General features: G+C 36.9%; 1 protein-coding gene across 2 annotated transcripts in view; it reads left to right on the top strand.

The window, feature by feature from the left end:
* Positions 1-21,459, top strand: part of ZZEF1 (zinc finger ZZ-type and EF-hand domain containing 1) — a 60,403-nt gene that overhangs the window by 23,575 nt on the left and 15,369 nt on the right. Inside the window, exons 23-44 of one of the 2 annotated variants that reach the window (XM_069791457.1) lie at positions 566-647; positions 1,279-1,480; positions 2,658-2,806; positions 3,181-3,421; positions 5,004-5,083; positions 6,313-6,406; positions 6,973-7,489; positions 8,145-8,309; positions 9,571-9,690; positions 10,560-10,721; positions 11,353-11,482; positions 11,744-11,882; positions 12,098-12,263; positions 12,842-13,104; positions 14,112-14,284; positions 14,871-15,018; positions 15,586-15,725; positions 16,167-16,444; positions 17,520-17,694; positions 18,231-18,363; positions 19,997-20,193; positions 20,771-20,890. In XM_069791457.1, coding sequence (XP_069647558.1) covers positions 566-647; positions 1,279-1,480; positions 2,658-2,806; positions 3,181-3,421; positions 5,004-5,083; positions 6,313-6,406; positions 6,973-7,489; positions 8,145-8,309; positions 9,571-9,690; positions 10,560-10,721; positions 11,353-11,482; positions 11,744-11,882; positions 12,098-12,263; positions 12,842-13,104; positions 14,112-14,284; positions 14,871-15,018; positions 15,586-15,725; positions 16,167-16,444; positions 17,520-17,694; positions 18,231-18,363; positions 19,997-20,193; positions 20,771-20,890 — 3,874 coding nt within the window. The remainder of the gene's footprint in view (positions 1-565; positions 648-1,278; positions 1,481-2,657; positions 2,807-3,180; positions 3,422-5,003; positions 5,084-6,312; positions 6,407-6,972; positions 7,490-8,144; positions 8,310-9,570; positions 9,691-10,559; positions 10,722-11,352; positions 11,483-11,743; positions 11,883-12,097; positions 12,264-12,841; positions 13,105-14,111; positions 14,285-14,870; positions 15,019-15,585; positions 15,726-16,166; positions 16,445-17,519; positions 17,695-18,230; positions 18,364-19,996; positions 20,194-20,770; positions 20,891-21,459) is intronic. The other variant, XM_069791459.1, reaches the window with a different exon arrangement.

Here is a 21,459-nt window from a genome sequence, read left to right as displayed (position 1 = left end):
TCATGTTTCAATGTGCAAGGAATACTTCCAGCACTCCAAGCATGCCATTTCAATTTCTTCATTGTCCTGCATAATACACAATGTGTATTTTGAATAACTTCTGGTGCTGAACACCACTTCTCCTAGCAAATGTACAGAAATGCTGTTCATATGGATTTTGGTTCCTTTGGCCTTGATCTGGTTTCTAATATTGCTGTGACCACACAGTTTGTGCTTGTGGTATTTTATTTTGCCCTCTTTAAGCAGAACTATTGGTTTGGTTTCTCTTGGTAATACATCAGGCTACTGCTTAGTTAAGGTATATGCCAGATGTTAAAATTAGCACCCATTACCAATTCTGAAGGGTTGGGAAAGTTCTGCAGGAAAGCAGGTCTGTGTTTGCTGGGACTATTACATTGAAACATGAAATAAATTTCTTAGAAGTCACGTGAAGCAATGCAGGTGTGGTTCAGAAAGATGTGACAGAGTACATTGAAATGCAGCACTTGTGAAAAATCCAAAAGCAAACATCTTCCCCCAAAACTTAAAAAGTAAATTTGGAAGTAATGAATTGCAATTTTCACAGGTATGATTACCTGGAGTTTACTGATGCCAGAGGTGCAAAAACTCGTTACGATACAAAGGTTGGCACTGAGAAGTGGCCTAAGGTGAGCACCTTTAAAATTCTGAACCAAGTGATATATCCAATTTTAGGACATTCTTATGAACCACGTGGAAAACCTATTGTCTAAAAGGACGTGTGCTTCCATGCGTGTGTGTGTGTTTATTCCCTCTCAAAGGTGGGGGGTAGGAGGTGAGGAAGAAAGTCTGCAATGATGCAAATAAAAGGAGTGAATGAGTAAAGGAATCCCTCTTTGTTGCTGTTATCAAAGAAGCAGTCAGTCAAAATGAAAAGTAATAATCATGTTTAACTGCCAGTAACCGCATGGGTAAAACCTACTCGTTGAAATACTGCCCTCGCAATTTTTTACATCATGAGATGAGCATAGTGCTTCCTGCGGCTACGCTCTTTCTTCAATAACACCTAATCAAATGGGATGCTTCTCAGTTGTTTTATGGCTCTGACTTCTAAAGCTCAATCATCTATAAAATTCCTCATTAAGCTATTGAATAAAAGTTTTACCTGCTTAGTATTGTGGGTTTCTCATTCAGATGGTGGGGGAAATTAGATGGACAGAACATAATACTGAAAACCACAGTTGCTGAAGGAAATTCATTACCCTGAAACGTCTTCCTGTCATGTACATTTGGCAAAATGACTGTTTTGTTGCTCTGTAGAAAGTGACCTTTAAGGCTGGCCCACGGCTGCAGTTTCTCTTTCACTCTGACAGCAGTAATAATGAGTGGGGCTACAAGTTTTCCGTCACTGCTTATGGCCTACCAGATGTTGCCGTTTCTTGGGGCTTGGATTTACAGCTTCTTGTATCCCGGTTGATGGGGCGCTTGGCTTCCCGAAGTATGGCACTGAAATCTCTACGAGGTGAGTGTGTTTAATAGCTCCAGAAGTTTTGATGCCATATAAAGAGGAGATACAAGGCCTTTATGTTTCAAATCCCCTGTGAAAACAAAGTTCCTTTTGTATTTCCCTTTTGACTGAAGATGGAAGACTTGCTGTATTGCTGCTTAACAAAGTTTGGTCATTGAGCTATACCCACTTTTTGTGGCAAGCCTGGCTGCTGTTCTGTGGGACTACTCTGAGAACGTCACAGGGATCACTGATTTCTCTAGTATTCAGAAGCCAGTGTTAGGAAGACACAGACACCTGGAAGTAATTATACTAGGCTGAATAACATTTATGAAGTAATATCAGAGTTTGCCCAATCTTCTGTTCTTCCTGTTCTTTTGTTCTTTTAAAATTGTTCCCTAGTGCTGTGATCCACCCCATATTGATGCTGTGAGTATGGAGCCAACAAACTGAAAAAAAAATAACAAAAATTATTTAAAAAGTTTAAAATGAGCATTTGGTATTGATCTAGATTTGAATTCACAAATTAAGTTTGGCTAATTCCAGAACTTAAGTAGAGTAAGGATTTGGGCCACTGAAAATAAGTAAAATACAAAATATGAGATGGATGCCATAAGAAAAAAAAAAAAGAATTGTTTAATCTTTAATTTCAAAACCAGAACACTTCTATCTAGCTTCCTAAATCTCAGTTCATTCACCACTTTGGAGAAGTTAAACAAGGTTAAAGAGTTCTTGCTGCAATCAGGTGGTCAGTACTTACCTTGGAAAATTAGGCTGGTACTTACCTGTGAATTTAGGGAACTAATTGAAGTGTTCTTATCTTAGAATATTTTCTCCCTTTCTTAATATAAGCATGCTTACATATAGTGAATTATTATGTCTTTGGTAGGAGAAAAAGCTTTTAAACTCTCTTGCCAATTGGGGAATTTCTATGGTTCAAAGTGCAACAGCAATGTTTAAATTAAAGTCCTTCCATAATGTAACATATTGTCACTATAAGATATTGATGCTATCATTAAAGAAAGGGTACATCAGTTTTCTGCACCACATTAGAGAAACAGTTGTTAAATTACTTGCTCAGTTTATTTGCATTTTTTTTCCTTACTGGATGTTTAACACTTATTATTTTCATTAATCTGTAAAAATTAACAAATATTTAGTAACTGAAGTGTCTCTTCTGAATTTCTTGCAGAACTAGGTAGTGAAGCAGACTTGCCTCCTTTGAAAGTAACATCAGTTCTTAATTCTCCTCTGTGGAAACCTGTCTTCAGGCATCAGATGTGTCCTGAGGCACTCCCCGGAGTCAGTCAAAGCAGTAGATTGCACCAAGATAAAAAAGAGGTACTTATACCATTGCTTTTGTTTCATTGGCATGAAATCCCTGTGTATCACAGTTTCATTCAGACTTAAGTAATTGATAAGTCCTTAAGCATATGCTGTTGTGCTAAAGTTGTCATCACTTGTGCTGTTCAATTCAAATATCAAGGAGGAAAGAAACTGTTGTTCTGTGCCCTTTATTAGTTCCCATTTTCATAGAATCACGGAATAGTTGGGAGGGACCTTCTAAGATCATCTAATTCATGCCCCTGGCCTTGGGCAGGGCCATCATTCATTAGATGGGTTGCTCAACTGCAGTAGATGCACTGATTGTAGAAATGAACTGCAACAATTTTTCAGATAATATTAAAGGAAATGTTTTCTAACATTCTTTCCAGGCTAGGAGCTCTCACCAAGATGACTGCCGTAACTTTCTTATCGACTTTGCAAAATCAGATCCTGCCCAGGACTTCAGTGGGCAAAAATCTGAACTTTTCAAAGGACTTATACAGGCATGTAAAAAACAGACCCCAAAGACAGATATAGTTGCTGGTTCTACTGTTGATCAAGCTGTGAACTCAACATTTGCTGCTTTGGTGTATCTCACTCCAGATTTGTATGAGAAGCTTCAAAAATATGGTAACTTTAATATTAGACTATCTTAATAATGAAGACTTAAAGTTTGTAAAAGACTGTCCTATAGTTCAGTTTATAAACCTTGAAAAATCAGTTTAGTGTGACAATTTTTTAAAAGATGTTCTGTATAAAGAAGTCATCATTTAGGTAGACTAGGTAAGCCTTATCTCTAGAGCGTTTGTTTTATATTAATATATGCTTTTATCTTAAGTGCTCTGTCCAAATATTAATAACTATCATAAGCTACCAACTAAGCCTTTTAAGAATATACCCAAAGACAGTAGTGATGTCCTCTGGGGTTTTAATTCAGAACAATGTGGCTCCCAGTAATTAGAGGTTCTTATATCATTTTCCACTCTCATTGTATCTTTTCTAAAAAGCCAGCACCAATTTATATATGTTTTTAAATGTTGGGGGTGGAGGAGGTGTGAATTAGCTCCCAAAACATTATACTGTGGAAACTAACCTTGGCATCCTCAAAATACTTTTTTTTTTTTTAATTATTTTTTATTTTTTCTTAAATAGAAGGTAATGTTTTGCTTTTAACTTGTATAATGTTTGTTGTATTACAATTTATATATTTTCAGTAGGTAAAGTGAACAACTTTTTAACTTAGACAATCCTTCCATTAAGCTTATTGATAAGTTTGCAGTATTGGATAATAAGTGTTACTTGGTTTTGAAAGGTTTCATTTTAGGCTTTCACTTTCTGTCACAATTTTGAAGCTAAACATCTTGCATTTTGAGCTATAAAGTTGTGGGTAAAAATGATTGACACAAAGACTGACTTGATGACTAAAGTGGTTATTGCCTTTAGTCATTTTGTCTATGTCTGACAATTGATCTAATTTTCTGAGTAAGATTTAAAACTGTGGTAGCTCAGGAAAATATTAATGAGTGGATAAGATATCCATCCTACTGTTATGTTAATAGCTTCATTTGTTTGTCTTGCTGGGGGAGGCTAATTTCAGGACCCATGTTCACCTATACCATGTCAACTATGTACAAGTGATGCTGAGAAGAAGGGAAAAAGAAATTTTAAAAAATGGGGGAACAGGAGAGGGAAGACCCTGAATAGGAATGTCTTTTTCTCTATAGTCATTGTCAGGCTGGGCCATTTGATGGGAACTGTCAGGTCTTTAACTTTTGTAAATTGATCTTGAAAGTCCATTTCAGAAATTCATAGCATAAAACAAAAGAGAAAAAGAAATTTGATAACTAAATACATATAGAGAGCTTTAAGTTAGTACTAAGCATTTCTTGATTATTCTGATGTTGGTTTACATTAGTGATATTTGCATGTATAAGGAGAGGTTTTTATTTTCCACAGCTGCAGGCATCAATTTTGGGAAGAGATGAGAAAGATATTCATAATTTAACTTTGCAAATAACTCTGTCAAGGTGCAGTTTATGTATTTAAGACGTATGAAAGTTGGCAGGTTTTATTCCCTATTTTTCTTACAGGCATAATTCCAAGTATTGACTAAGAGATGAAGGGAAGGCTCTAGCATAATTTTAGTTAAGTAGTCAAGCTGTGTAAAAATGGAGCTGTAAATAAACAGGACTCTTCTTTCTCTCATTTCTAGTCAACAGTGGAGGCAAGGTGCCTTTGAGTGATGAGTTTGCACAAGTATATTCCCTGGCTGATTCAATTAGAATATGGATGGTAAGATCACTCAGAAGGATATCTATTAATGTCATTTACCTTAATATTTTACAGTGCAATGTTAAGGAGTAGGGTGGAACCATATTTTCCTTCAGAGATTCTAGGTCAACTGTTTTCACTTAGGAAGAACATATATTCACTTCTATACTTCAAACTTAAACATTTAAGCATTCTTACACTCCACTCCTTCCCTCAGCCCCAGATGTGTCATCATGAGTATTTAGGACTGAATTTGACTCAAAATCAGTTAAATTTGTGTTATTTTTCAGCAAGAATGCGTGTTGTTAATTAGGAAGATTCTTACATAGCAGTTGGAGTTCTTTTGAGGTATAGCATAGAAAGAAATCTGTCTTAAACATCGTTCTCACAGTAGTGCAGCGCTAACAGAAAAGGAAGTAATTGCTTCTTTGACAAGCGAGTAACTGGCTTCAGTTCAGTGTATGTTTTTTGCATGTAATTTTCCTTGAAACATAAGCCTTATGTCAAGAGCTGCTGTCATCAGCTCACAACCTGGTGAGAGGTGTCTGCGTCATCTCCTGCAGCTGCAGAGAGCCAAAATTCATTTAGATTTCACTGGTCTGTAGGAGACTCTAAATGTCAACAACTACATGCATGGCCTTTGAGAACAGCTAATTCAGTCTATGGCCTGCTTTTCTGCTACTCTTGTGAGCCCTTCAGATGCAGGCCCGCCAAATTAACTGTTCTAGTATGTTGTGACCTCCTCCCTCCTCTTTCCTGCCTGTAAGAATTCCTGGCAGCTTGATGCACTAGACATGCAATAAGTGCAGATGCATGTTAAGATGAGTAATTGCGTTGTACACGTTGCATGACAGGTGGTGTTTGCCTCTGACAGTACTCAGTAGTTAGATGACATGATGCTTTTGGAGAATCTTATCTCATGACTGGATGTGTATCTTTTCTTGAATGGTGGGGGTAAAGGGGAAGCCTTCTTTTTCTTGGAGGGCTGATGCACATCCAGTCACAAGAGAAGGAAGGGTCTCAGCCTACAAACCTTGAGCACCTCGGTATGAGGCTGTGGTATTTGCTCTGGTAGTTTAGGTACTGCTCTTTTAGACTACTGGGTGTTTTGTTCTGCAGTAGGGAATAGTAAATACTGTCATCTGCTCCTGAGATTAAATTCCTTTAATGCAATGCAGTCTTCATACTGCCTTGCTGTATAGATATACAGGGGGAGTCATATTTTAACTATTGTAACATCCTATCTGCAGTTGGAAATGAAGCAGAAATCCCTCATGGGTAGGGGAAATGATACTGAGGAGAAGCAGAACACAGAGGCAAGTGAGGTGAACCCAGAAACTCTTGGTAAGTGTTGCCTTTCCAAATGTATAAGCATTCCAGGTAGTTTAGTGAAGCATTGCCTTGTAAATCTTAGTCATTATTTTTGCTGTAAAAGGTAAATTAGCAACTATTACTTTTTAATACCTTAAGAGATGAACTAGTATACATTACATGAACTATCTGGGATTGCATTCTGCTACTCTTTGCAGAAAATAGTACATGAGAAAATTCTACAGGGAGTGACCTCTCACTTGGGTTATCTGGTTCTGAACATAACGTTCATCTATTTTTGTAGATACCACAATTAACTGGTGGTTAATTAGAATAGCAGCTGATTGTTATTAGAATAAAATGTGTTCTCATCGGCTACTGTGTGCTTCGTATGGTTCAGTGTGATTATTCAAATTTAGCATTTGGAAATCTAAAATTAAGTAACTGATAGCATCATGATCAATATAATAAGAAAAACAGTTTTTTCTAGCTCTCTTAGCTCAGAAGAAACAAGATAAATCACTTTCTTCCTAAGCAGAAGATATCAAGTTTGGTGTTCTGTTGTCATAATTTTAACTCTTCCAATTTTTGTGTTGCAGCAAAACTTTGTATGCAGAAGAGCCTTTTGTTACTGAATTTTTTGCCTGTAAGAGCAAAGACGAAAGATTCTGCTTCAGACAGTTTGGAAGCCCAAAATATTGATGATATCCAACAGTATGTCAGTGACAAATGCCAAAGAAAAGGTTCTGTTGTGGACGCAGACTTCCAGGCAGCACACTCATTGTCTTCCAGTGGATTAACTCATTCTGTTTCAAAAGAGGGGGGCCAAATGATAAAATCTGATAGGAAGATTAAACAAGTTCCAGACCCCCTCCAAACAGAAGAAGCATCTGCATTTCACAGTAAGCCTGTTGAGAATACAGTTTCACAGCAAGAAGATATATCATCACCTCCTTCCACTCCTACACGAAAATCTCAGTTCAGCCGTGGAAGACTAAGGCTGCTGTCTTTCAGATCAATGGAAGAGCCAAGAGCTGTGCCTACTGTGAAGGAGAAATATCCTATATTGAAAAACATACTAGATTTTATTAAGGATCAATCACTTTCACATGAAAGGTAAGCAAATTGAAAATGTTGCCAATTATAAAATACAGAAACTTGTCTTCAGACCTCTTCAGGTGGAATAAAACATCTTCTAGCCGCAAGATAGCATTGAAAATAATTTTGTACGTAAATAGTTATCAGATTTTTGTATCAAACTTCAGTGAATCACAACCGTGTAGAGGCTTGTAGAGAGTATTATTTCCTTTGATTCACTTCTGTCACATAGAACTTCAGAATGCGAAAAACAATTACTTGGCTGTTTCTTGTCTTGCTTCCTGAGGTCTGTTTGCAGTGGCGTTTTGCTTCTCATCTGCAAACAGCGAAGACATGGTATAGCAGCACTAGAAATCCTTGATACCAAATATAGAGTAGTTGCATCTCTTATTAAATTACCTGGTATTCTGAAAATGTAAATCAAAAGAGAGATTTCCAATTCCCAGCTTGTCTATTTTAGGCTCTAAAACTTGGCCTGGTGGAGGAAGTGCTGGATTCTGGTTGAAGCTTTATCACTCACTCTAACTGCAATATACCACTGCTGAAATACAATTGTAATTTTAGATACCAAACTCTTGTTTAACTAGTCAAGTACTTCTTGAATTGTGACTTATTTCGGTTATTTTAAGCACAATGTTTTGAAGTCCTCATAGATGTTTTTTGCTCTTCTTAGTGTTTTAAAGGTTCTTGCTTTGAGAAAATCCCAAGGGCAGAGTATTATGGAAGTGCTCAAGACAATCCGCCAGTGCCTAGACTCACTTGGGCAGCCACACTGTTTTCATCCACCGTGTGTACTTTTTCTCTTAGAACTTCTAGCCTGTCAGAAAGACTTTACAAAGTAAGTAATTATTTAGACGAAGTCTCAACCATGTGATTTAATATGTCTTAGTCCTTGCATTCTCCTAGTCATGTATACTGAAAACAGTAGACAGTTACTGGATTTTTATCCATGTGGATAATAAAAATATGACTTGAGGATTAGTTTTTAGGCTACTGTGCATAACTTGCTTGCTTCATTTAAAAAAATTAATAATTATTTTCAATTGGGACTTAGTTGTACAGCTATTCATGCCAGCGGGTATCATGCGGTTGAATCACAGCGTGGATACCTAGAAACATCTTTACAGTTCCAACCAGATCACAACAAACTCTTCAGTTATTGCTTTAGTTTAAGTTCCTGTCTAATTCTAGATTGGTTTCTTTCTTGTCCAGTAAAGCTGTAGTGATCTAACCCATTTAACTTGTGATTACTTATATAGCATTGCATCTTTATAATTTTTGTGAACTTACTTTGTAAATCAAGGTAATACCTATTTGGCAGAACAGCTATCTTCCAAGAATGGTGTATGTTATATCTTGTTAGTCAAGCATTTGCTTGTTCATGAATTTTCATAACTTTGGATGTGATACCTGTACAGGACAAATTTTATTGTGGGGTGATGTATTCCACTTGTGTGCCAGAGGCTAAAGTGATGGACATGCAAGCTAAAGTCTGCAGTGCTATTAGTGATGTACCCGTTATAGGGCATGCACGTACACAAAAAAAGAGGCAAAAAGGTCATATTGATTGTATGCATGTGCAATTGTTGTTCTAAGTAAGGAAAGATAATTTGGAAGTTTTTTCAGTACAACTAGAAAGCCCTACAACTAGAAAGCGCTATCTCAGAGCTAATGCTATGCTGCTCTGGTTCATGAATTTAGGTCTGATTTCTATCGTGTGTCTGGCCAGTGCTGTCTGAACTCTGTTGTCTGGTTTCTTGCTTGTCAAGAGCTTTTTATGGTCATCTTGCAGTGCACTGATTTCCTTTAAGATCTTGATTAGATTTTTGTAAAGCACTTTTTTAATTTGAAGGAATGTTCTTTTGTTAATGCCATGATAATATTCTCTTTTCCTGTTTTGTTTCTTAACTTCTGATTCCTGGTACAGGATTCTTTTATTTTTCTTTGAAAGTGTCAGACTGCATTTTAAACAAAACTAACTTCCTTTCCATTTGTGGGGAGTGTTTAAAAGATTGTCCATTTGTAAAATTTGCACAAACCATGCTACCTAATATGTAGCCATGAATTCTAGAATTCTGAACAGAGTCTTTAATTTCTAGCTACTTCGGAAACCTGGAAGGCTGTGGTGCTGAGCTACACAAAGAGATTCGAGAGTCCTACTATCAGCTTGTTTTGTTCCTGGTAAATTCTGTGAAGGGATTTAGTACTATTAATGACAGGTACAGTACATTGCTTGCATTACTTATGTGATTTTTTTTTTTTCTCCTGTTCTTCCTCACCTCTTCCCATGTCATTTGTTATTTATTGTTTAATTCCTTACTTAAGTTTGACTATACTTTTGCTTTATTTACAGAACTAAATAAGGAGCCTTGATCTTGTGATCAATTATGCCAAATTACCTTTTTATTAATACTATGCAGGAAAGCACAATAAATTTATCAATGTTAAAGCCTTGACTTACTGCATTTTGTAGTTATAATTCTGTAATGTGTTTCTGAAGCTTAACAGTCAAATACTAGAAATAGCAAATTTATTGTGGAATACTGTGGCAAGAGTAATGCCACAAAAAATACCACAATTCTGCAACCATGATTTAATGCTAAAGCTCATGTTTTGGTAACGTTCTGGTTAGAATTGTTGGGATTTATAGCCAGGTGTCCTAAAGAAATGAGAATTTTGTGACTATAATGTCTGTTTCCCTGCTAATAACTTCCAAGTCCTTTGTCCACTTTCAACTGAACATGGCAAAGGTTTCAGAGAGAAGAAGTTCCTGCAAATATCAAGAAAATGTACTGCAGAGAAGAGACAAACGCTCTTGCTAATACTCAGGCTATAGCATAAGCTCTGTTTCAGCTGGATCCATAAAGGAGAGGATAGTGTCTTTATTTCAAATTGTATTGGCTGTGCTTCTTGCTAAATTTTGTAAGTTTATGCATTAGTAAACCTGAGTTTCTGCCACCTAGTTAATTTAATGCAGAGTAAAGCCTGGAAATCAGTGTACAGTGGTTGTCCATCCTTGCTCCCCAAATATGCTATTTCAACGTCAGGTGAGAGCTGTCATGTTTTATTGTCTTGTGTTCTTATTTAGATCATTGCTTCCTGCCTTATCATGTGTGCAGACAACTCTCCTTCACCTTTTGGATATGAGTTGGGAACCGAACGATCTTTCCTTTTTTGTTGAGATTCAGTTACCACATCTTCTTATGACTACATCACAAGAAAATATAAGTATTCATGACAGTATCATTTGGTGAGTCACGAAGAATGCAACTTTCACATGGTGCTAACTATTGACGCTATTTTTACCAAGAAAGGCTCCTGAACTTTGTGCTGGAACAAGCAGTAAAAGTACTACTAACAAGCATGGCATAATTTTGGCCAGTATCTGAGGGCTTAACTAAAGTATTTGAAATTTTTTGCAGCATTACTAGTGCAAAAACTATTAAAATTTTATCTTCAACCTGATTACTGCCAGAACACTTCACTTTTTTAGCAGTGTAGCAGGAGGTAGATAATGCTTTTTCTTGTCCTAATAAATATCAAATGTTTTTAACACCTGCATGTTGCAATTTTATAGTAGTTGTACTTCTTACATGTGAGCAAATGTGAAAGCCAAAAAGCTTTTAAAATCTTTCATCTGATGGGCTAGCATTACCAAAAGCAGTTTTGTAAGTGTAGATTTTTCTGATTTTTGCAGTATGGTCCCCATATTTATTTAAGAACTTGTCACACAGGCAAGAAGCAGGTGTCTATATGGTCATTTATTAACCCAAGTGAACTGGAGTTCCTGCAATTCTGTTTTTATTAACATGTTATAGCACTTTGTTCTAATTTGGGAGGCCTGATTGCATTCAAACTTAATTTTGAGCTTTTTCTTTTAGTCAGTGGAGTGAAGAAGATGAAATTGCAGACTACAAGCAAAACTGTGAGTGGATGGATGAATGTCAGGATGTAATGTTTGAGACCTGGTATGAAAAGATAGCTCAAGCTGACCCAGAGAAGCAGAGAAAGGTGACCTCATGATTTGCTTATTTACCTGCGGAAGAGTTAAATAGGAGACTTTTAAAAGCCTGAAGGAGAGAAGGGAATCTGGCTTAAACTGATTTTTCATGAGTTGGCTCCCTGGCTCCCTGTAGGCCTTCAAAAGTCTAAAATGATGAAAAGATCCCCATCCCTTTTTTGCAGGGGAATTGTTCTGCTTTCTGTCTAAAAAGAGCTTCCTCAAAGTCAGAAAATAATACTCAAGTAAATTGTGTCCATTTATTGCTCTAGATGCACATGTTTGTTGCTCGTTACTGTGACCTGTTAAATGTGGATATATCCTGCGATGGCTGTGATGAAATTGCACCATGGCATCGCTACCGCTGTCTGCAATGCAATGACATGGATCTATGTAAAACTTGTTTTCTTGGTAAGAGTCATTAAAAAACCCCACCCTTAAAACCCTATGCTCGATGGCAAAATAGTGTCTTCTACGTTATACATAAAATAAAGTGAAAAACTTTTCTTCTGGATATTTTAGAAATGTTAAGCCTTTCTTTTCCTAATCTGAACGTGAACTTGAAACTAAGAAAGATCCTCTATCAAAAAGGATTTACAGGGAAATCTTAAAATATTTCTTTACAGGTGGAGTTAAACCTGAAGGACATGAGGATGACCATGAAATGGTTAACATGGAGTATGCCTGTGATCACTGTCAAGGAGTTATCATAGGTCGGAGAATGAACTGCAATGTGTGTGATGACTTTGACCTTTGCTATGGATGCTATTCTGCAAAGAAATACTCTGACAGGTATTAAATATGTGATTATGATCCCCACTTCACTTGGCAGAAAAGTGATAATTAGCAACTAAGTACAATCAGTCATTCTCATACTGCTTTCTGCAAGGTTGCATCTGTCATCAGAACATCTAGTTGGTATCCTTTGGGGAAACATAGCAAGTACAGGACCAGTTCAGCAAAAATTTCTGCAGTTTGGAAACCTGCCCCAACCTCGGAAGTAACTCAGTAGCAATTGTTTTCTAGCCATGGCTGTGAACGTTGCAGGACAGTTATCAACCCTGAATGATAGGATAGAAGAAATGAACAGCGCTGTGGTTAGACAACATAGGTTTCGGTGCTTGACAGAAAAGATCTTAAAAAATTTCATTTCTAGAGCAGGAGCTCTCGTGATAGTTCAGGTTCTGTTAAATGAGCACTACTGAAGTCAGTGAGGCTCTGACAGTTTACAGCACTTGAAGGTCTACAGTTTGAAACTCTGGAATGTGTTGGTTTTTTCATAGTTTCCTGTAAATGTGTTGTGTGTTGCTAACTATACTGGTTAGCAAGAAAGTGGCTGCATTTCAAAATTATTTACCTTCTTCTTTCAGTCACTTGCCCACTCACAGCATCACAGTGTATCCAATGGTGACTATTCGAATCAGTGACCGACAGAGGCTCATCCAGCCATATGTCCACAATTATTCCTGGCTGTTGTTTGCAGCTTTGACTCTCTACAGTGCAGATCTGGCAAATGGGGAGGAAGTAGAAGGAGAGAAACTGGATTCACAGGTCCTCAGTCATGCCAGAGTTCTGCAACATCAGTGCATACAGCTCATCGGAGACTGCTTGATGAAAGCACAGCATGGAAAAGGTGAGTCAGCTCCTCCTTCACTGAAACAATGGTTTCTAGCAAGTGTCAGAAAAGTCTGTGATTACTCACTTTGAAGTTTCCAAAGGAAAGGGGAAGCTACTGTGTACTTCGCTGAGAATAACTGTTTATGTAGAAAGCAAATGTAGAACAAGTGTCGTTCAGGGTCACTGGAACATGGAAAATAGGGTGCTTGAGAAAATTAATTTTATGCTTACATAAATATTGAAGACAACTTGGCAACTCTTTGGTTGTTTTTTTTTCCATCTTAGATGTTTTAAAGGGATCAATCAATATAGCTTCATGTTCTGTTACTAACGTGTTACTGACAACCAAAGGACTTGAAGAAAAGCAAATAACTTGGTGGAAAATGTTTTTTGTTCTACATCTCTTGGCAAGAATTTTTTAACCTTATTTGTGGTATGAGATAAGTTTCTGGGGATGAAGTCCATTTGGAAATGAGGATTTCTGTAAACTACTACAGAAAATAGAGTGATACAATAGAGAACCTATGTTGAATGTATCAAAAATTATAGGCTCAAGTTCAAATAAGTTTACTGGTAGGTTTTTTGAGCAGCTCTAATACAGGTGACATACTACCACCACCACCAAATACTTGTGCATACTCGTTATTTAATCTGTTTGTTTTTAACATACAGTTTTATTGTATAAGTATTTAAGTGGTCAGAAGATTAAAAGCTAAGACAAATTTCACTTACCTTTCATAATTTACACTATTGGGAGGTATCTCTAACACTTTCTTAAATTACAACTTCTACCTTGATGGTATCTTTGTGAGGTGGGAAATGTCACCACCTGTTCGTCACTGTTATTTAATGGAACTACATGATTAAATGAACATGATGGGGAACATCTCTTTGATGGAGTTGAGATTCCCAAGAAGTGTGCGAGGGGAAGTTTGCAATTCTCTTTCAAAATGTTTCAGTTCTGCTTTTTGCCTATCTTGCCACTCAACAGCTAAATAGCTTTTATAACTTTCTTGCTATCAGGTCTGAAAAATTTAGCTCTCCTCTGCATGTTACCAGAAGGTGAATCCTTCTCAGAGAACGACATTGTTTCAGTCAGTCCTTCCACAGATGGTGCTCCAAAAAGTCATACTGGTGATAAAGCAGTGAAGGGAAGAGATGAGAAACCAAGCACAGGCTCTTTTATGCATTGTAATGTAAGTACCCGTTATTTCCGGAATCCCTGATATCCATTAGATGTGTGACCTTCAAAGCTTAAACATTCCTATTCTGGATATGTAACTGAAATAATGGATAGTAATGATTTCATTTGTACGTAAAAGTTGGGGGGCAGGGAGACAGTTGTTGGTTGTTTCATTTTTTTTATTAGATCCAGCTGATCAAAGATGAAGGTGTCACCTTATGTTCTTACAGGCAACTGGTTCACAAAAATGTTGGGGGGATGGGGCAAAGGTCGTTCTTTCTAAAAGAGTTATTGTTTCCCCTAGTTGTTAGCACTGTTTAGGTAGGAGAACGAGTTTCCTACAGTTTTATACAGTGCATAAAACTATTACAGTTGTAATAATTTTATGTACAGAGATACGAGCAAAATAGAAAAATGTATTTTCACTGTATGGAAGCTTAAGACACATATACATCAAGAAATTCCTAACCAATAAAAGGTTTTGATATTTGAGGAAAAATGTTTGTCAAATGCAGATGACCGGCGCGTTCTTTCCATGGTTGTTTCTGCAGGTGTTTAAATTTTGTTTTAATCTTTTAGTGCCTTTGTTTTATTTTTAGGGGAAAGGAGATACTCGCAATGAAATCCAGTCTCCTGCAGAAGATAAAGTAGGAAAACAAGGAAGTGAAAGCAAAGCTGTCTTTGCAAAGAAAGCTGTTTTGAGACAAGCATCAGACTTGTCTGTGGATAATAATGTTTCTCCAACAGGTAAAAAATTATTTCTCATTTTCCCTAACACAGAAATATCTATTCATATGCAAAGCAAACAGCTGTATTTTTTATTCCTAACCCATTTTTGCATATTTGCAAAAGTCTTTAATGCAGGTGAGCTGTTTTGTAAAAACCAGCCAAGCATACTGCTTTGAACAACTGCTACCTTGCAGTTGGTTTAAAGGATTCTAGAAATCAGAGTAGAATTCCACCGATACATATCTATGTATAGAGATTTTAGTTCCTGTTGGTCTAACACAATACTTGGGTATTCTTACGTACTTGGAACCAGAAATTAAGTGTCTTTATTAAAGACTAGTATTGTAAGAATTATGATAGTTAAATGGATCTGTCTGTAGTACTATCCTTTATATGTTTTTTAGTAGATGGTGTAAATCTCTTTACCTGCTATCTTTTATAGACTTTTATAAAGACTTGTCAAATTTTAATAAATTTTTTAATTTTTTTTTTTATTCTTAGATTGCAATTATAAAAAATTAAGCTACCCCTACTTCTTTTTAATGTCATTTTTGGGATTTTCTTCTTTTGTTTTAATTTAAAAAGCAGATGACTACCTCTCAGAGGATTCAGCCCAGAAGCAAGCAGAGAAGGTTTTAATCCCTAGCCAGGAACAAGTTTTTGCTGAATGCTCTCAGAAGAGGATTCTAGGATTGCTGGCAGCTATGTTACCACCTTTTAAATCAGTTAGTTCTTTTTACTTTCAATCTGTGTAGTTTTCTAGGTATCACAAATAAGATGAATAAAATTCATAGCGAATTAAATGTGGGAGATGGGCTCTAGTTGCTTAGGTGTTATAAAATACAAATCAGAATGTCTTAAGACATTTCACATTACTAAGGAATGTAAGGGCTTGTTCCTGGGTGGGGAGAGGGAAGGGAATTTTAATTTATCTGTAAAGCAGTCTTGTCTTAACTGTTCAACACCTGCGAAGTTTAAATCATCAATTTAGGTTTACGTGTCAGGTCAGCTTAAGAGGGCAACAACCACAGTTAGAACCTAGTTTCTCATTTCCTTTTGTCCCATTTGAAAGAGCATTAGAACAGAAGCTTTTTGTATGTGCCATGACTTTGACTAAAAATCTTGTTTTCTTTCCTTGCCTTACTGAGATTTTTCTTTTTCTGTAGGGCTCCACAATGTCCTTGATTAACCTGGAACAAATACTTCCACTGATGTTTCAGGTTGTAATCTCAAATGCTGGCCACCTGAATGAAACTTATCATTTAACATTGGGACTTCTGGGCCAGTTAATCCTGAGACTTATGCCTGCAGAAGTGGATGCTGCGGTGGCTAAAGTCCTTTCAGCCAAACATAATATGTTTGCTGCGGGAGATGGGTCTACGGTGCCAGAAGGCTGGAAGACAACTCATCTTCTGTTCAGTCTGGGAGCGGTGTGTTTAGACAGGTGCTTTTTACTTTAAACCTATTAGTTGCTGTCTGATGACTAGTACTAATTTTCTTTCATGTGTGCCTCATGCATGGAGGCCTTTTAATAGAAAGTCGATTAAACCTGTATCCTGATCATAGAAAGGGCTTAGCATCTGCAGCCCTTGTTGCAGTGAGAATCTCTTCATTTCCTTCCAAAAGAAGGCCATCTGTTGAAGAGTGGCTTAATTTCCTGTGCTTACCTATGTAGTTTGTTATGGTGGAAGAAGTAAGGTTTGGAAATTTTGAGGAAAACCAAAATACAGTCCTAAATTTTTTGTATGACATAAATTCTCTCCCATTGAGTTACATACCTCTTGTGTAACTTGGGAAAGGAGGAGAGTGTGTCATGTGGTAACTATCACCAGTGCTGAGTTCTGGATCTGGCCCTTTTACATAAGAGTATTAGAGAGATATTTTTGTATAGTAAAATTGGACTGGAAACAGCAAGGAGGGGCAGGGCAGATGTTCCATTTTGAAGATCTTGAGAAAGCTCTCAAGCATTCTAAGATTAATGTCATGCCTGTTAAAACATGACAGTGTTATTTTTCATTGTAGCTATGTTTCAAAAGGAAGGTTCATAAACAAATAGAAAAGCATATGAAATTTAAAGGCAGAATATCCAGAGGATCAGCTGAGAGAAAGGATTTTCTCAAAGACTAACTTTAGAGCAAGGGGGCCAGTCTCTCTGGATTATTTGTGTAGTCCACAGAGGGTGAGGAGGTAGTCATGTACATGGGAAATAAACCACTTGCTGTTGTGCAAAGAAAAACTTTTGAGCTCTAAACTAAAATTAGGAATTAAAGGTGACACTTTGCTTTGAGACTGTAAACCCTTTAAGAAAACAGAGTAGTGTTTATGTTCTAGTGATGAAAAACAATACAGAATTCATGTGTTGGCTGACGTGAAAGCTTCAAGTATTTGGAAAAACAGTTATATAATGATATGAAAGCCATAGCTATGACAGATTAACAGTGATATGCTGTCTTGAGGAAAAATAGTTTCAGATAAGTCTGTAGTCAGCCCTCCTAATACAGACTGCTCTTGCTTTCCAGTCGTGTAGGTCTGGACTGGGCAAGCTCCATGGCAGATATTCTTCGATCTTTGAACTCTTCTGCGCAGTGGCATAACGTGATCGCTGCTTTCACTGACCATTGCATTAAGCAGCTGCCCTTCCAGCTAAAGCACACCAATATCTTCACTTTATTGGTGCTGGTTGGGTTTCCTGAGGTAAGTGGCCTATCAATACTAAAGGAAGCAAAATTGGTTAGCGCTTTTAGGTTTCTGTTTCTAAATACTACAGACTTAATCAATTGGAGACATCCATTATAAACTAAGAAAACATGTTGTATGTCAGAGTTCACATCTTTCCACTTGCGCACAATAAATGTTTATTTAATGAAGAATAATGTAGCTGGTTTTGCCTTGCATTTCTTTGAGTGCTACTTATAACTATCACAAGAAAAACAGCTTAGTATGTTTTAGTATCAAAAAGGGCTTTTTATACAAGTGAAACAATCTAATCTCACTCTTGATAGTCATAACTGATATATTGCCTATGTATCATTAAATTGGTTGCTGTAGGCATTTTTTTCATAGAAGTGAACTGCCACTTTTTAAAGATCAGCAAATACCTGGCAGCAAGCAGATTGTTCAGCTAAAAAATACAATACCAAGTATAAGCAAATGTAGCAAGTATAAAAGATGACTGTGTAATTACAAATAAGTATTCCAAATCATAACTGAAACTTTTGCTGCAATTTCAGGTGCTGTGTATGGGGACTCGTTCTGTGTACATGGATAATGCTAATGAGCCTCATAATGTGATCATCCTGAAGCATTTCACTGAGAAAAACAGGGCAGTTGTAGTAGACATCAAAACCCGAAAGAGAAAAACAGGTTCTGTGACATTTTCATTTTATCAAAGAATCAGAGTATTTCCTTACAGTTTCTTATGGATACCCAAAAGTATATTTTAACTAGACCACTTTGCGCTGGTCTGCAGAGTTTGAATTCCATTATTAGTAAGTTGTCTGACTTTCTGCTCGTAGGTTAAACCGAATTGTGAAGCTTCTGCAGTAAAGATTATGGAGACTCATTTTCTTTTTGAAACTTGTGGCATTTATTTTTATTCAGGAAAGGATTTAGGAAACTGTCGAGACCATTTTATTAATTGAGAAATCTCAGAAATAGGCTTTTGATTAAGCAATTGTTTCTGGTTTGAGATTTGCTTACTGCTTGTGTCTTATCCTTTACAAACATGTGCTTAATGTTTTAAAACAATTGCAAATTTAAAAAATGTATGTGCTGCCTCTGTGTAGTTAGGTGCTGCTATATAAAGGAAAGGTTCAATGCCTGAACTTTTTTGGGATAGTCCATTTTGTTGCTCCAAAAATACTCTGCGTTTTTATGAAGCACCTGTTTCCACTGTGGGCAATATGTGCTACCTACTAGCAAATGAAGACCAAGAACAAACACAAACATACTCATTATCGATTGATTGCTTCTGAAATGATGCTGTGTTGGCTGTTTTTTTCTGGTCCTGTAAAAAAGCATGCCATGAGGACAAGCCTAACTTCTTTAATCATGTGCTTTATAAGATGTCAGGAGTCTATCTTCTCTGCTTTCTTCCTGTCTGGAAGAACTTTTCAAAACAATTTGGATACCCCTAAAATTTGAGACAAAAATTTTAAAAAGCTATACAGCATGAAATAGTCTATACTCCAGGAAATGTGTCTGGATATTTTAGAGTAATCCATTCTAGGGCACATTGGTAGAGTGTGTTGGCTATTACGGTGTTTAAAGGCTATTAAAAAAAACCAGACAAACCAGCAACAAAGCCCACCAGAAAACAACAAAACCCCAGAGCTAGATGCTTCCTCCTGGGGCCCATTTGTTGTACCAGAGAGAATTTTCTTCCCGTATTTCACCTTGTTTAAAAGTTAGTCAAGCTAAACATTTAACATATAACAAATCTGTTGGATTTCTAGGAGTGAGGGCTTTCAGCTTTGGCATACATGACCTATTAATTGTGAAGTTTATAAAGCAAAGGTTGTCCTAAGACTTGACTATTGAAGTTGCTTAAAAGACACTTGGAAAAATCAACAGACTGAACTGCTTTTTGATATTGAAGAATGATTTTAATATAAAAGCTCTCCCCCCCCCGCGACGTTTTAAACAGTAAGATCAGCAAGATTTATTTCCTCTTATCAATTGCAGGACAGAATTTTCCCCATTTTAATTGTAAAATACAACTTGCGCTGCTTTGTGTGCTGTACTGTTTTGTGCAAATATGTGCAGACAACCAGCTGTTACTAGAAGTTACCTAGGAATTTTTTAACTTGCACTGAAAGATGAAATATTTACTTGACTATTCAATGAATCTGAGATAATTTTAGTACAAGACAATTATTAGAATGTACTTCATGTATGGATAGTGTTCATGTCTCAGCCTACTCGTATCTACTGGTAAGAGATGATTTCACAACATTTTAAGATCAACCTAGTGAATTGTGTTTTTTCTCTCTTGTAGTAAAAGACTATCAGTTGATTCAGAAATGTGGACAAGAAGGCAGCGATTCCCAGACCCAGCTGAGACAGTACCTCCAGCACTTTGTTCTTATATCCACACACCTTCTGCAAACCAGCATGGACAGTAGCTATGCTGAGGCAGTGGAAGCAACTTGGGTCTTGTCGCTCGCTCTAAAGGGGCTTTACAGAACACTTAAGGTATCTTTTGCCTGACATGTATAATATAATAGATAAATAAAAGCTGATGTTCCACCTTGTGCTACAGGAGCTTGGGTATTGACTAAGCACATTGGGGAGCTAACAGCTGTGTTTCACAGCTGGCTCCTTTTATCCCCTGTCTGTAGGGGGTTGAAAATGTTCCTAAGTTTTAAATAGCATTTGTGAGTCTGAGTTCAATGTTGGATTGCTTTTCCTCTGTGAGGGCTGACCATTCATGAAAGCTGAAGAAGAAATTTGTAGGGGTAACACTTCATAGAGTGAAGCTCACTTGCCCCTCTTCTTATTCCTGAAGTATTTGAAGAGGGGATCTGTATTTTTTTGGACTGTCAGAGCAAAACAGAAATCCAATTACTACTGCATGTATGTCATGGATGACACCCTTATGGTATTTGAAGTGGGGATTTGTATTTCGGGGTTTTTTAGGGAAATGAAAGAAAAAGATTCCCAACGTAGTTCATCTGGGCAGGAAGTTTATCTGAGGCCATGTGATAAGACCTTGCAAGCATTGTGATGCTTTGTTCCCTTTTGACTTGTTTATCTCTGTGTCTGTGTGTAGATTCATGGCTTTAAGGAGATCCAAGCTGCCTTTCTTCAGTCTGGTTTACTCAAGCTTCTAGTGAAGAAATGTAGCAAAGGAACTGGCTTCAGTAAGACCTGGCTTCTCAGAGACTTGGAGGTAAGAAAAGTTATGTTTTGTAAAAAGTCAGGCTTTATGCAGTGGCATGAAAGGTTATGACACTGCACTTTTGTGAAGAAAGTCTCAAGAGTATTTCTAATTAGTCTTAATAAACATGTTCACTTAACTGTATCCCTGAATCTGCCTTCCGCTGTCTGTCACAATTGTGTAGATAATAGTCTAACTTCTTTAAAGCAGGAGCTGATTTTAATTAATCTAAATGTATTTGAAATAAATTTGTAAGATGAGGCATTAATCACCTACTCAGTTTCTTCTACAAATTTTATTTAGACTGTTCGTGAAAATTCCATTCTTCAATTTAAAAAATAACAGTCTTGAAGAACATTACTTGCATGACTCACTGACATGTACAAGTTATTACTGTAGTGCAATACAGGAAGATCAATATTCATGTGGGAACATTCTTTTTGAATGTTTGTTACTTGCTGGAAGATAAGTGTGGTTCAGCTGTCAGTTATGTTTTATCATAGGCAAGAGTTGTGTTAATTTGTACTTAGGATGGTAGCAAGGAGAGAGAGAAAGAGTAAAACCCTGGAATTCCTCTGAAA

Source organism: Haliaeetus albicilla, chromosome 9, assembly GCF_947461875.1.
Source record: "Haliaeetus albicilla chromosome 9, bHalAlb1.1, whole genome shotgun sequence".
In the NCBI taxonomy this organism is placed as follows: domain Eukaryota; kingdom Metazoa; phylum Chordata; class Aves; order Accipitriformes; family Accipitridae; genus Haliaeetus; species Haliaeetus albicilla.
This window is presented reverse-complemented; position numbering and strand designations above follow the sequence as displayed.